Source organism: Vicia villosa, linkage group LG2 (genome assembly GCF_029867415.1).
Source record: "Vicia villosa cultivar HV-30 ecotype Madison, WI linkage group LG2, Vvil1.0, whole genome shotgun sequence".
In the NCBI taxonomy this organism is placed as follows: Eukaryota; Viridiplantae; Streptophyta; class Magnoliopsida; order Fabales; family Fabaceae; genus Vicia; species Vicia villosa.
The window spans coordinates 175,461,513-175,476,461 of record NC_081181.1 but is presented as its reverse complement, the minus strand read 5'-3'; the positions used below and the strand labels follow the sequence as shown (position 1 = coordinate 175,476,461).

At 32.3% G+C, this 14,949-nt stretch overlaps 1 protein-coding gene across 13 annotated transcripts; it reads left to right on the top strand.

Moving 5' to 3' along the window:
- The first annotated feature begins 11,456 nt into the window (after positions 1 to 11,456).
- On the top strand, positions 11,457 to 14,673 carry LOC131647492 (uncharacterized). Of its 13 annotated transcripts, none has more exons than XM_058917384.1 (8): positions 11,459 to 11,897; positions 11,993 to 12,074; positions 12,285 to 12,338; positions 12,479 to 12,531; positions 12,638 to 12,709; positions 13,597 to 13,755; positions 14,224 to 14,300; positions 14,418 to 14,673. In XM_058917384.1, exons 3-8 carry the CDS (start codon positions 12,314 to 12,316, stop codon positions 14,527 to 14,529), a joined length of 498 nt encoding a protein of 165 aa, XP_058773367.1. In that variant the 5' UTR covers positions 11,459 to 11,897; positions 11,993 to 12,074; positions 12,285 to 12,313; the 3' UTR covers positions 14,530 to 14,673. The 13 variants fall into 13 exon arrangements, with proteins under 13 accessions (XP_058773369.1, XP_058773370.1, XP_058773368.1 ...); XM_058917383.1 differs by having other exon boundaries at positions 11,459 to 11,900; XM_058917386.1 differs by lacking the exon at positions 12,285 to 12,338 and having other exon boundaries at positions 11,457 to 11,900; positions 12,638 to 12,759.
- The last annotated feature ends 276 nt before the right edge of the window (positions 14,674 to 14,949 follow it).

Genomic DNA, 14,949 nt, shown 5'->3' with positions numbered 1-14,949 from the left:
ATCCAATCACTAATAATTATATGATAGTGTTTCTTATAATTTAATTATATAATAAACTTTTAAACATTTGATTACAAAAGACAACTATTATTTAAAATTGATATTAAAGGCCTTTAATATTATTTTTTTTGACAGGAGAAAGTTTAATATTATATATATATAATAAAAACAGAACTGCAAGTATCGAACCCGCAACTTGAACAACATCGAACATTGCAATTGCTGCAACGCCATAAATACATCACACAGTTAGTTTTCAAAACCAGATATATATATAATGATTTTAAAGTATAATTCATAAAACCCATATCAAAAAAAATTTGAGGCCCCTCTTATTTTTGGGCCTGCTCAGGGCCAACCCTGTACATAGATAATATAACAAAATAAGGTGAGAAAAAGACGAATATTTGTTTACTCACTTCGATCAAACGATCTATTCTGGGAGAGAGAGCAACTCTTCAATTCACTATACTCAGAAAATAGTTACAAGAGAGTACAGATGAGTTACAAGAAAATAGCCTTCACAGTTCCTAAAGAACAAACCCTATTTTCTACCAAAGTGTTTCCCAACCTCTCAAATATTATAAATATCTCATAATATCTAGACTATTGTAAATATATATCTTATAATATCTTTTAGAATATCATAAATTTATATTTTATAATATCTTTTAGAATATTATAAATATGTCATAATATCTTTTTATATTAATTTATATATCTCAAAATTAATATAAAATATTCTAATATTAATGAATGGATCAATGAACCGAACTGACCGAATCCGATACCCGTAACTCGCTTGAACTAGATTACTTTTCAGTTTTATGATTTTTGACAATTTCAAAATATGTTTTCTTTCTCTTCATCAACAAAGGTTTTAAGACATACTTCAACATGTACGAGTTAAACTTTTTCGATTAGATTCAAATGAATTCCAGGTCAATCGGAAATACTAATTAAACACACATAGTTTGTCTTAGTTCACCCCTTAACATTGAGCAATGTCCAGTCCCATCACACAAAGATATTTTTACTATAATTAACTATAATACAATACCAATAAGATATTTCTTGGTCCGATTAACTAATATTTTAAATTTCAAGCATAAATAATTGATTTAAGCTGAATCTCTTTTTTGTCTCAAAAAATATGACTAACACTTATGTCTTTGAAAAATTACATTCAAATAAACAGATAATTGATAGAGTATTTAAAAATATCACTCACCAAAGGATGTAAACAATTCTAAGCACAAATGCAAGTATGTGAATCTTTCAACAAAAAACATATAAAATGAATTCATTTGATTGTTTCTTACTTTCTTTTAATGGAACTTCTTCTCTAGGTGTTCTCTCGTTGTAAGTTATTTTCTTTTTTTAAGTTGATTCTCAAAATTGCATTCACAAAGTTATTTAATGTTGTTCAGTGTGATTTAATGTAATGTATAAAAAAAGTAAGAAGTTAAGTCTTTACATAACCTCTTTTTTGTTGGCTGTTGGATGATTTTGATCTTTTGATAAACTAGTTGTAGTGATCTTGTTCTATTGTAGCAAACTATTATAGGTATTTTGTCCTCATAATAGGACTTGTCGGACATGACATTGTATCTTTTGTTACATAAAGCTTGTACCAATGTATTTTATGTACTATTACTTAGATGTCTCAAATTTGAATATTGAGAACGAAACCAACTACATTAATCTTTCCTAGAAAAAGCTTTATTGTTACTTTTCAGAGGAACAAACTCGCATAGGATAGCAACTTAATCTTTTACTATATGATCATGATGTTAACTTGAAGCTTAGAGTTGACCAGAGGAACTAGTTGATAACTGGAGTACCATGACTGGATAATAGGTTAGTGAACATGTAATAGAGTGAGCCACGATGTATGTGTTAGTGCGTGAGACACTTTTAGTGAGGAGAGAATAGAGATTAAGGAAATAAGGATTATATTAATGAATTGAATTGTACATATAATGATACAAACTATGACTATTTATATACAACCCGGATTGAGCTTGAACTTACACAACTTGGATTATATTTGATATTATTAGATTAGATTTGATATTATATTAATAATATCAATCTCAACAATATCTCAACAAATCCCAATAATATCTCAACATACTCCCTATAATCCAAGTTGTCGAACAACTCTAAAAATAGTCAATCTAAACTATTCCTATTTTCTTTCTCAAATTTAGGAATCTGTCGATCTTTAATCCTTGGTGAAAATGTCGGCCAACTGTGCTTCACTCGAGCAATGCCTAACTTCAAGTTCACCTCGATTTACTTTTTCTCTCAGGAAGTGGAACCTAGCTTCGATATGCTTAATCCTTCCATGAAGAACTGGATTCTTCGCCAGATTTATGGTTGATTTGTTGTCGATTTGCAACACAAGAGGTTTCTTTACTTCAACATCTATTTCTTCAAGTACTGATCTGATCCAAATTGCTTGACATGCAGCATAGGATTCTGCTATATATTCAGCTTCACACAATAATAATGCCACCATAGGTTGTTTCTTCGAACACCATGAAATTGGAGCACCAAATACTTGAAAGAAATATACAGTTGTGCTTCTTCGATCTTCCTTATCTCCACACCAATCAACATCTGAAAAACAAGTAATTGTTGCTTCTTTGCCTTCAGAATCTCGTCGAAATAGAATTCCATACTCTATCGATCCTTTTAAGTATCTTAGAATTCTTCGAGCAACCTTCATGTGCGACACTCTTGGTTCACTCATGTATCTGCTTACTAATCCGACAACAAAAACTATATCAGATCGACTGTTGCACACATATCACAAAGATCCCACAATTTGCTTGAACAAAGTTACATCGACGTTGTCCTCCTCTCCATTCTTCTCCAACTTCACATTTGGTTCGGCAGGTGAGAATGCAGGATTTGAATCTTCCATTCTGAATCTCTTGAGTATCTCTTTGACATACTTCCTTTGATGCAGCACCATACCTTGCTTCGACATTTGAAATTCCATGCCTAGGAAATTAGACAATTTTCCCAGATCTGACATTTCAAATTCCTTCATCATCAGCTCTTTGAACTTCGACAAGTTCTCCAAGCTACTTCTAGTTACCAGCAAGTCATCAACATATAAGCAGATGATTGTTATGTCTTGTGCTACAACCTGAACATAGACTCCATACTCAGATTTGCATTTTACAAATCCCAATTCGACTAAGTATGAGTCGATCTTCTTGTTCCATGCCCTAAGTAGGCTTTGTGCAACTTACATACTTTACTCGCTTCCTTTTGAATCACAAACCCTGGAGGTTGTGTGACATAGACCTCTTCGTCTAAAGGACCATTCAGAAATGCTGATTTCATATTTAAATGAAATATCGACCAGCCTCGACTGCATGCCAATGCTACTACTAGTCGAACAGTATCCAGTCTTGCTACTGAAGCAAATACTTCATAGTAGTCGAGTCCTGCTCGTTGAAGAAACCTCGAGCTACTAAACTTGCTTTATGTCTTGCTATTGACCCATCAGCATTGTGTTTCAATTTGAACACCCACTTTACGTTGATAGCTTTTTTATGTTCCGGAAATTCGACTAACTTCCATGTGTTGTTTCTTTTGATTGCCTATAACTCTTTGACCATAGCTGACTTCCACTATTGAATCTTTAGAGCCTCGCTATAGTTGATTGGTTCAGCACCTGCAAGTAAAGCAAAATGAACTAATTCTCCATCTGGTGTGACTTCATCTTCACGTACCACTTCATAGTTTTGAAGTCTTGCTGGAAGAATTCGAGCTCTTTGAGGTCTTTGGTTTGTAGCAGTCACACCTTCTTCGACTTCGACTGTGTCAGGAATGTTGGCAATTGCTTCGACTTAGATAAGAGTTTCGACAATTGTATCAACTTTGACTTCAGTAGTTGCTTCTTTGAAGTCAGAGCTCACAAATGGCTTGTCTGATTCTACTTTGACTTCGACTGGATTCTCAACAATTCCTTTAACTTCGACTTCATCAGTTATACCAAACCAGATATTGGATTCGACGTGGTTATCTGCAACTGCAGCCATAACCACCATACCTTCAGAATCATCTGAATCTTGGTGCGCAAAGGTCGCTCCTTCGTCTTTGCCTTTTGTTGATCCATTGTCTTTTCTGTACCAACAGTTTTTAGACAAGTGACCCCACTTCTCATAGTGATAGAACTGCACACCTTTACCTTTTTTCTCTTCTTTTTCCTTTCGATAGTTCCCTCCTCCCCCTTTTGAGGATTCAGAAGCCTTATCTTCGACCTGTTGCTTGTGAGGGTTCGACCAAGGCTTCTCGCTCTGATTCTTGTCGAATTTGCCTTTGAATTTGTTGGAACCACCATTCTTTTTCCATGACTGAGCCTGCAAAGCTTGTATCGAATCTTGAACTCCTTTCCTTTTGACAATCCTAATCTCACGCGCTTCCAACGAACCAACCAAATCTTTCAATTTAGGGTTTCAAGTTGATTGGATTCTTAAATATCTACGATAACGTGATCAAAGTGAGAGGTCAACATACACATTACCTTCTTAACTATCATCTTATCAATTAGGGTTTCAACATAACCCTTCATGAGATGGACGAGTTTCTGCACCTTCGACACATACTCTGCCTTTTCGTCTTCTCCCATTGATAACAATTCGTATTATCGATGCAAGGTCTGCAATTTGACAACCTTAACTTTCTCACCTCCTTCATAATATTTGACAAGAATATCCCATGCCTCCTTCGCCGATTCAGCATGAGATTCTTTCGAAATTTGCAGAATCAACCGCCGTCTGAATGCAATAGGCAGCCTTGCAATCCTTCTTCTTGGCTTCGTTTGGGCTATTTTCTGATGGAATTAAGAAGTTAAATTGAATGTATATCTCATTGGTTATGTCGTGTTATCTCAAACATGCTTCCGCAACAATGATCTAAGCATATATAGAAAATGAGATACTAGAAGAAAGAAAAGATTTATAGAAAGGGAAATAAAATTTGAAAGAACACAATTCAAACCCCCCCTTTCTTGTGTTTTTCTCAACCTTCAGTGAGTTTGTGTAAAATTTGATTGGAAAAGAAATTGATTCGAAAGGATTTCATTTATTTTTTGGATTTTTGACTATTTTTTTTACCTAAAATAAAGATTTTAATGAAAAAAATAATATTTTAAAAATGCATAATAAATAAATACGAAAATAATAATTAAATGCTTAAAAAAACTTTTTTTTTTTTATGATTTTTGGCTAAAAAGTGCATAAAAATGAAAATTTGACTATTTTTAAAAAATGCATAATTAAATAATACGGAAATTAAAATTAAACGATTAAAAAAACTTATTTTTTTTTGGTGATTTTATGCAATTAACAAAAAAGAAAATAAAGCTAAAAAAAAAACAAAAACAAATGAGAAAAATGCGAGGAAGGTGGGATCCAAACCCGAGACTTTGTACCTGCAAGCCTTACACTCTTACCAAATGCGCCATTACTTTTATTCGTAATAAAGTGGCATTCGCAAATATATGAGGGCAAATTTTGGGGTACAACACAGTCAAATACAAAAATAGTTAATAAATGAGATGAGAATCGTGCGTTATTGAGCCTTAAGTAATGGAAAAGAATGAGGCGGTGTATTCCTAACCTTGTTCTCTTTCCATTCATTGACTTTAGTGCAATTCAAGTCACAAACAATTTAAAACCTAAGGTGGAGAAATAGCTAAGTGCCCCTGCATTGGGAGTCATTTACTACTATCCCCAACAAAACACTTCAACAAATTTAAACTCTTTTTGTTGTAGGGATTTTCTTCAAACCTTTTCATAAAGGCATGTGTTTCCTTTCTATCGCAAATAGGCAACGAGTAAGACTCCACACAACGAGCGATAAGCCCTAACTGCTTGCTGGATGCGAAAGTAACATCGCCTACTAAAAATCACAAACAAATAAAAATTTTCTAGACGAACTACGAAGCTCTGATATCTTCATTGCACTAAGAGGATTCGTAAGCACATGGTTCAGGAAATCCTGGCGAGCTCACTTATTTAAAATTTTCTTTTCCCCTTCTTAGCAAGTAAACCCTTAATTAACAACACCCTTAGAAACAAACAAACAAAGTGGACCCCATTGAGTACAAGGATGTGAGGGGTGCTAATACCTCTCCCTTACATAACTGACTTCCATACTCGAGTTTGGTTGCGAGACTACCTTGTCTATCCTTAGGGGTTTTCTCGATGTTTTCCCCTCCCTTTGGGATAAATAATGTTGGATGGCGACTCTGTGATTTTCTGCGTAACGACATTTACAAACCTCAAACCCTGATTTTAAATTGTATTAATGAAGTTATAAGATTAAATTAACATAGATAAGGAATTAAGGAAAATACAAACCTTACCTTAATGAACTATAAGACTTACAGAAAGCTTCAAGACCTCGCCTTAATGGACTTTTTAATTCAGGGGGAGCTTACAACCCTCAGACTTTGGTGTTAGACTCTGTTAATTAAATCATTAATCACTATTCTTAAATACATGTGTTTGTCATCATAAAAAATGGGGAGATTACTGGAACAAGATTTGTTTAGACCCTTAAAAGGTTTTGATGATAACAATGTATTTAGAGAACAACAAGGTTTTACTAATGTTTGTTCAAGTGTTTAGAATAGAAAGACTTTAACCTTGATATAAATCAAGATAAACTCCTTTAAGAATCATCAAGAGAGATGCAAAGCTGTTCTAAATCAGAAGGATCAGAACCAAGCTTTCATGCTCTAGAGAAGTAAGACTCAAGTCCCTCAGATGCTGTGCTAAAGCTTATTTGGAAATCTAAAGGCCAACAATATCTAAAGATTGGAGTCATTTGAATAAAGTAAACACTATCGTAGAAAATGACTCTGCAAATTTTGAATAAGCTTCATCAAAGGTTCTAAAATCTATGCTTCAAAGGATTAATGTCTACATCAAGTAAAAAACGCCAAAAGGCATTCATCCAGACTAGTTCTGATCAAGACTTTGATAGAGGAAAACTTAGAGTTTATGAACTCAAAGACTATGTACTCTCACTTTAACCAGGCTGTGAAGACATACTTTAACTTCTGATCAAGCTTTAACTAATTCAATAAGAAGCCTCTGATTTAGAAAGTTAAGTATAGAAGATAACAATAACTATACTCAAGCTTCAACAAACGTCTACAAGAAGTTTCCAATCAGAAGTTGTCTAAAGAGGATCTCGTGATAATGTACTAGTACTTTATGTCTATTTAAGAAAGTAACGTTGTCAGGATCCCCTCTCTTCAGCTGTTCTGCTAACTATACTCTGCTCTTCTCAACGTCTTTATGCTAGATGTGCTTAGACTTCACTTTACGTATCTATCTAAAGACTTCCAACTTCTACTTGTACTTTGGGAGTATCAACCTTCAACGACTACTTGTACTGTAAGTGGTTTTTAATCTTCAACGAATCTATTTTTAGATTTTATAAATGAATAAGAAAATTGAAAAGAAGGCATGCGTGTGTAAGACTATATACACAAGAATGTGATACGAGAACACACCTTTGGTGTTGAGAGATAAACTCTGTCAAACAGAGAACACAATTTAGAGTAACACACAAAAGAAGAAGAAATCCAACCAGAAAGAGTTATTGTGTGTTAAGAGAGAAGAGCAAGACATATTCACATATGACTAGGAGAGTCAAAAGAAAGAACATGTGAATATGATCAGCAGATCAACAGAACAACAAGGCACGACAAATGAAGACCATCTATGTAGAAGAAGAAGAAGAAGAAAAAGAATAATGAATCCATTCTTATACACTTGGGAGCTACTCAACTTATATCATGCTCTATGTGTTAAACCTTTGTGAATCTGCTTAAACAGGAAGCACACAATTTAACACAAAGGTTAACAACATATTCTCTTGATAAGAGAATATGGAGTCTCAAGCAATCATGCTTGAGCTAAAGTCTTTTTCAGTTTGATTGAGCAAGAAGTCCTGAACTGAGGCTTAGGCAAGGAAGTCTTTTGTTTGAGGACTTGAGTAGAAGTCCTGAACAGTTGGTTTGGGCAAGGAAGTCTTGATCATGTAAATTGAGTAGAAGTCCTGATCAGGTTCTTTGGGCAAGGAAGTCTCGACCATGTGAAGAACACTATCCCCTCGGTTATTCCAAAATCGAGGGATAATGTGGCAAGTTTTCATGACGCCCTTCATTACCTTGTTTGTGTAACCGAGGTTAAATGTGTTTTTTTGTACTAGTTCTCAAATGATTCATAACTAAAAGAGTACAAAAACCAATTTTTTTTTATGGATTTTAAAAATATTTTTTCTCATTTATGTGGCCTGAATGGAAATTCTAAAGATAATTTGAATTAAATTTGTTTGATTCACATTAATGTTGTATACTTCAGTTTTGAGATCAAAGACATAAAGTCTATTACATATTTTTGAACTAGCATAAAAATATAATTTATATAAATAATATGTTTATTCTTTACTATAAATGAAAAATCAAACTTATCCAAAAAAAAATGAAAATAAAAATTCTACTAACCGCATGCATAAAATAAAAGTCTAATTAAATAATAAAACCATTAAGTAAAGTCAATTCATAAGTTAATATTATTGTTAGAAATAGAGAAAAAAAAATACCTTTTCTCCATTTCCAACAATGAAATTAACTTAATCCTTCGCCAATTACCTAATTCTTTTCAGTTCATACACATTTGTTCAAATAATAGAATCACACCCAATATCTATTACCTATGATTTAGAAGTACACACTAATTTCTATATAAAAAAATATCTGATGTAAAAGTCTCATTTCCTTTAGTTTTCTCTTATAGGTGATTTAGTAATTCTTCCTTCCAATGGTCAGTTCTATTGTAGTGAAATATATTATCCTCTTATCCCATACCTTCCCAAAGCTTCACTCCATGAGTATCAAGTTTAGGCATGGAATATTCTTTGTCGTTATCTTTATTCATATAGTTGTTCGTATTGTTGTAATTATTTTTGAATTTTCATTGGTTAATCATCAATGTGAACTTCCCTTTTCATTCGTAATATTATGTTCAGTAGTTCTCAACATGTTTAGCCATTCTAAAAAAGTTTTTTTTTCCATATTATTCATGTGAAAATTCATGACAAAATGATTAAAAATATATGAAACAATTGTTTTTCAAAAAGACTTTGTACCTACAACTTACCACTGCCAATTTTGCATATGTAGGGACTTACAAAACATTCTCTATGTTAGTTTACGTTGAAAAAAGACTTTCAAAACTTCAAAACTATTATGCTTTGATTTTTGTTGGCAAGAAATTTTAAGATGTTTGATTATATTGAACAATTCCATGTTATTATGTTTTTTTTGAAGCTTAGGGTGTCTTTGGTTCGAGTTGAGCAAGAGGAAGGGAGGAAAGAGAATATTTATAATGAAGTGTGTTTGGTTCAATTTTTAGAAGGGGAGGGAAGCAAAATTCCTTCAAATGACACTTTTTGCATTCCTCAAATCGGGGGGATTCGGAGGAGAGAGGAGAGAATCTGAATTTTAATATTAATTAAATTAATATATTTACTAAAATATCTTCAGTTTTATTTTATTATTTTAAAATTATTATTTTCGTTCATTTTTCTGCTTTTATTTTTATGATTTTTCTCTATTGCTTCCATCAACTTATTATAATTATTTTTCATTTTCAAATTATTTTTTATTTTTTATTTAATTTATTTCATGTATTCAAAAGTTGTTATCTAGTTTATTTTGTGTCGAGAGTTATAGTACGAATTAAGTGTACTCAATTTTTTATGTTATGTGATAAGTTATGACTTTTTAATCACTCAATTATAAAATTATTATTTCCAAAAAAAATATTTATGAAATTTTCACCTTTGAATATCATATCACTTATATAAAATTACAAGGATAAAATTGTAAATTAATTTTAAAATCTCTCCTCACCCCTCGTGAATCAAACATATTTTTAAACGAAATTCCTCCTCTCTCCTCCCTCCGTTTGAACCAAACATATATATAATTACAAAAATTCCCTCTCCTCCCTTTCCCTTCACTCCATTAAAATCTCTCTCATCCTCTCTCCCTCATTTGAACCAAACAAACCCTTAAAATTTATAGTAGTCACCATGAGACAATAAACTTCTAGGCATCATCTAAGAGATTTTTATTAGCATATTTTCAACTTTAGAAAATGGATAAGGTTTCGCCTCTTTAAGAACACCCTCTTCAAGAACATACAAGTTTTTTTATTTGATAACAATCTTCAAGTTTAATTATTAATATAGAAAATTGATTATAGACAATTTGAGAATAAATATAAGTGTGAGTGTGGATAATAGTCCCACATTGGATATACATGTGGTGACTTGAGTATATATATATATATATATATATATATATATATATATATATATATATATATATATATATATATATATATATATATATATATATATATATATATATATATATATATATATATATATATATATATATATATATATATGTGAAAGAATTCACTCACCTATCACCTTAAAGTTTTAGGTGGAGAAGTGATGTGTCTCCTACAAATGAAATGTCTCAAAAATTAATAATACTCCCGACCCTGTCCTAATTGTTGCGCTAACAAATTTATCCCTCTCAAGAATTGATCATAACACGTTACTTAAATTGATAATCTACTTCAAAGCATACTTTCAACCTTAGAGAATGGAAAAGGTGGCACCTCTTTAAGAACACGCTCTTCAAGAGCTAGCATACAACTTTTTTTCTTATTTGATGACAATTTTCAAGTTTAATTATCGATCTAGAAAATTAATTGTAGACAATTTATCCCTCATAAGGATTGATCTTAACATGTTACTTAAAATGATTGATGACATGATAATCTATTTTAAAGAAAGTGTACGAATAATAAATATCACTAAATAAAAATATTTAGTTATTTATTTAATTAACTACACTCCTACCTTTTTTTTTTTTAAGTTAAATGATTCTCAATATTTGATTTAGAAAGTTTCTTCAGAAGATTTTCTAATGGGTCGAGATATGTACTTTACTCTTTTAAATCAATGTTGAATGATCAACTATTTAGGTAGAAACTCCTTTCAATTGTATTCAATACAAATTTCAAGATAGTCAAAGAAATAAGTCTTTATTCTAATTCATCATATGAGTTATTTCAAACTCTTCTTTCTAATTGTTTCAATTTTCACTACGCCAAACATAAGATTAGGCAGCACACCTTAGACAACGCTTCTTACCAAAAGCGCTGGTAAAAGTCCTTTTAAAAAACGCGGAATTTTTGACATATACCTTAGACAGCGCTTTCTAAAAAAGCGCTGCCTAAAGGGGTAAAGTGGTTTCAAGAAGCGCTGTCTAAGGGTTGTTTTAGAAAGCGCTTTAAAAATCACTGTTAAAGGATGGGCTTACGCAGCGCTTTGTAAAAGCGCTAAGCGCTGCCTAAAGGGTGGGTTTACGTAGCGCTTTACACCAAGGGATTTTATATTTTTTCATTTTTCATTTTCTTTTCATTCTAACTCAAAAATCTCTCTCTTATCTCCATACTCTCTCGTCTTCTTAGTATTATTTTCTTCTCCGCCGCTATCAACAACAATCACCCTAAATCATGCTCACACTCAGAATCGACCAAGACCCACATGCAATCTCGCACCGTTTTTGTTGTTCTTTCATCGTTTCTAACTACACAACGAGAAGTGGTCTTTCATCGGTTTCAATTTCCAATTTCCTTTTGTTTCTTCTTCCTTTTGATTACCTTATTGCGATCTGAGATCTTGCGATTTCGTTTTTTGTTATTCTCTCAACATTTTCCTTCACCTATGGTTACTATCATTCAAGCGAAGTTGGATTTGACCCAGCGACTATTGTTGTTAGAGTTCAATTTTATCGTAAATTCTGGTTTGCGTCATATTCCCCAATTTCTAGGGTTCTTGATTTTTGATATTGTTCAGGGTTCTGCAGATTCGGTGAATAAATCAAAATAGAAGATTCAATCGCGGTTGATGATTCCGTCGACGAGCTTGATAGCTACATGTTCCAAACGGTTTGACTCTTTTCCAACTTGATCCTCTTGCTCTTTATTGGGGCTTTTGTCATGATCGCATTTTCTTGTTATTTGCTTTGGTAATTTTTTAGATTGATTTAGTTTATTATTTAGGGATTTTGATTGTTTGAGTTAAAAAAAAACAGATATGTGGTCCATGCCTTGTATGGTCTAAGATTTGTTAGAATAATATTAGTGTTGTATACACAGTTTCTGATTCTAACTCTCTTCTTTACTTCATGGGGAGTACCACTGCATCCTCTGGTGAGTTGGGTTTCTTTCAGCTTCTGTTATCCTATTCAAAATTTGAAGCTTTATTGGTTTTTACAAGTTCAATTTCTGGTTGAAACATGAGTCATTATGAATGTATAATGTTCTTATTGTATCTGTTTTGGTTGTACCAGAGATTGAAACTGATAGTAATTTTGAAGTTCATGTGTTCTCTTCATCATCTGAGGTGAGATTTCTAAGCCTCACTTTTTTGTACCATCTTTAATTACCTAACACAATCTATAAGTTGAAGTTTTACACTTTTCATTGGCTTTGAATTCTTCATTTACTAGAAAAGCTTCATCAAACATGGAGTTCAGTGGAGAAACAACCATATCCGGCTATGTATTCTAGTGTCTATGGAGGTATCATACTTGTTCCAGCAATGATGGTCATCCCTATAGATGATCACATGGTACACTTGGCTTTGATACTGCTATTATTTTACAATGGTGTTACTATTTATTTTTTTTGTTATTCATGTATTGAACATAATCGATTGGATAGCACCCGAGTTCGACTTCTGTTTTGAACATTTTTTGTCAGACTTTACTGACTTCTCTGATCTCGGTGTTTATATTGTTTGTTTTCTCAAGATATCTCTATGAGCTGGATGTTCACATCGTTTCTTGAGCGGATGATTTCCTATATTCCTTTATTTAAAGTTGAACATATGATTAAATATTATTGAACCTAGAATTTTTTTCAAATTCGTAGCTTTCAAAAGTACCAGGGAGAATTTTTTTCATTAAAGAATATTTCTTGATCAAAGGCCAATTTTGGCCATCCATTATAACTGCATCAGTATGGTCATTAGTGACAACCCAACCAGTCCTTAAAAGAACAAACTTGATTTCATTAATTGCTATTTGACAAACCAATTTGATATCTCAAATAAATGAAGAGCTGTGATACTGAGGGTATTTATAGATGACCAGAATGGGCAGCTACTCTTTTTTTTCTTTCTATTTGATAGATTTGTGAAGTTTGTTGATATAATGAAAACAATGATCTATTTTCAATCTTTACAGGTTGGCTGTTATCTTTCTCGCATTTGATGTTTTTTTTGCCATCTTCTGTGTTGTTTTGGCATGCTTGATCGGCATTGCTCTCAGTTGTTGTCTGCCCTGCATCATTGCTATTCTCGATGCTGTTGCAGGACATATATGAATAAAAAGATATTTTTAACTGACTGAACAATAACATGGGAACCTTCTAATTGTTCTATTTGTTTCATTTTGAATGAATATAGGAAGGTGCATCAGAAGCAGACCTTAGTATACTTCCAAAATACAGATTTCGATTATTAAACAATGAGGAGAAGGCTAGCGGTGGAGCTGGATCGATGATTCCCACACAAACCTCCAGTGGATACTTGGCTAATGAACAAATACTTTTACCTGAGGATACAGTATGGCTTCCTGAAACACAATTTATTTTAGTCCTGGATATTTATAATTTATCATTTCTGAGAAATGGAAATCAATGGTTCCCTTATTTTCTATTTTAGTCACTGCTCATGAAGATTGTTACTTTAGCTCTATGTGTTTGCATGCATATGAATCTGGTCATTTAAAGAGGAAAAACTAATGAATCAAACTTAGAAACAGCTCATGAATAAGTTAGTGATGTTACTAAATTGAGTAATATGTTGTTCTTTGTTAGAGTTATGTGGTCAATTATATGTCTAGAGCATAATATTTTCTTCTCGGTAATTGATTTTCTGACCACCATCTTGGAAGGTCTTATTCTTAGCAGTGCACTTGATATGTTTTTAAAAGAAAGCTGATTATAATATCTTATAAGAATGAATTTGGTACTGAGTAGAAAGTAGTCCATTGGTTCCATATCTATATTTCATTGCTACTTTCATTGACAGGTTAATGGGGCTGCTGATCATCTTCTTCGGTCCCTTCTTGGAAGTCAGATTCACTATTATCCAATAGACCAATATAAGTATGTATGATAAGGGTTGCATTACATTCATTTCACTATGTTTTAGTAGTATTTTTTTCCCGATTCTGTGGTTGTGTATCTTCTGTAACTTTAGCCCTTTTTTTGTTGGTTTTCTAGGTGTGTTCTTAGTTACCCTGATGTTGTTGCTCTTGAAGAGTGGATTAGCCCAAAAGATTTTTCGACTGATGAAAGGTTGATTCCAAAGTGGCATATTCCTTGTGATGAATAAATTCATTTTGCAAACTAGCTTTTAGATATTCACTTTAAGTCTGTTTTGCAAGAGAATTGGTCTCATGAATGAAATTTTGGCTGCTATGGACACTGTAAAGTATGTCTTTTACCATAAATGATTAACTGTTTGTTTATATAATAATAATTTGTCTTATATATATATATATATATATATATATATATATATATATATATATATATATATATATATATATATATATATATATATTGCTTAACAAAACCATATATTGCATTACATTCAAATTAATATTGATTGCTTCATCAATATATACTGCTAATCGAAACTTAAACTGTTAGATTGCATATCAAACCATACAAAATTAACCGACTACAATTATTAGCAGATTTGGTACATTCACCATACAAAATTTATTGGACTTTGGGAAAAGCATAAAAA

Excerpts from the sequence above, each read along its gene's own strand:
- LOC131647492 (XM_058917380.1), top strand. The coding sequence starts at position 12,439 with ATGTATAATGTTCTTATTGTATCTGTTTTGGTTGTACCAGAGATTGAA. Across the intron at positions 12,532-12,637 it reads TGTTCTCTTCATCATCTGAG|AAAAGCTTCATCAAACATGG; the intron begins GTGAGATTTCTA and ends TTCATTTACTAG. Across the intron at positions 12,710-13,596 it reads GTATTCTAGTGTCTATGGAG|GAAGGTGCATCAGAAGCAGA; the intron begins GTATCATACTTG and ends GAATGAATATAG.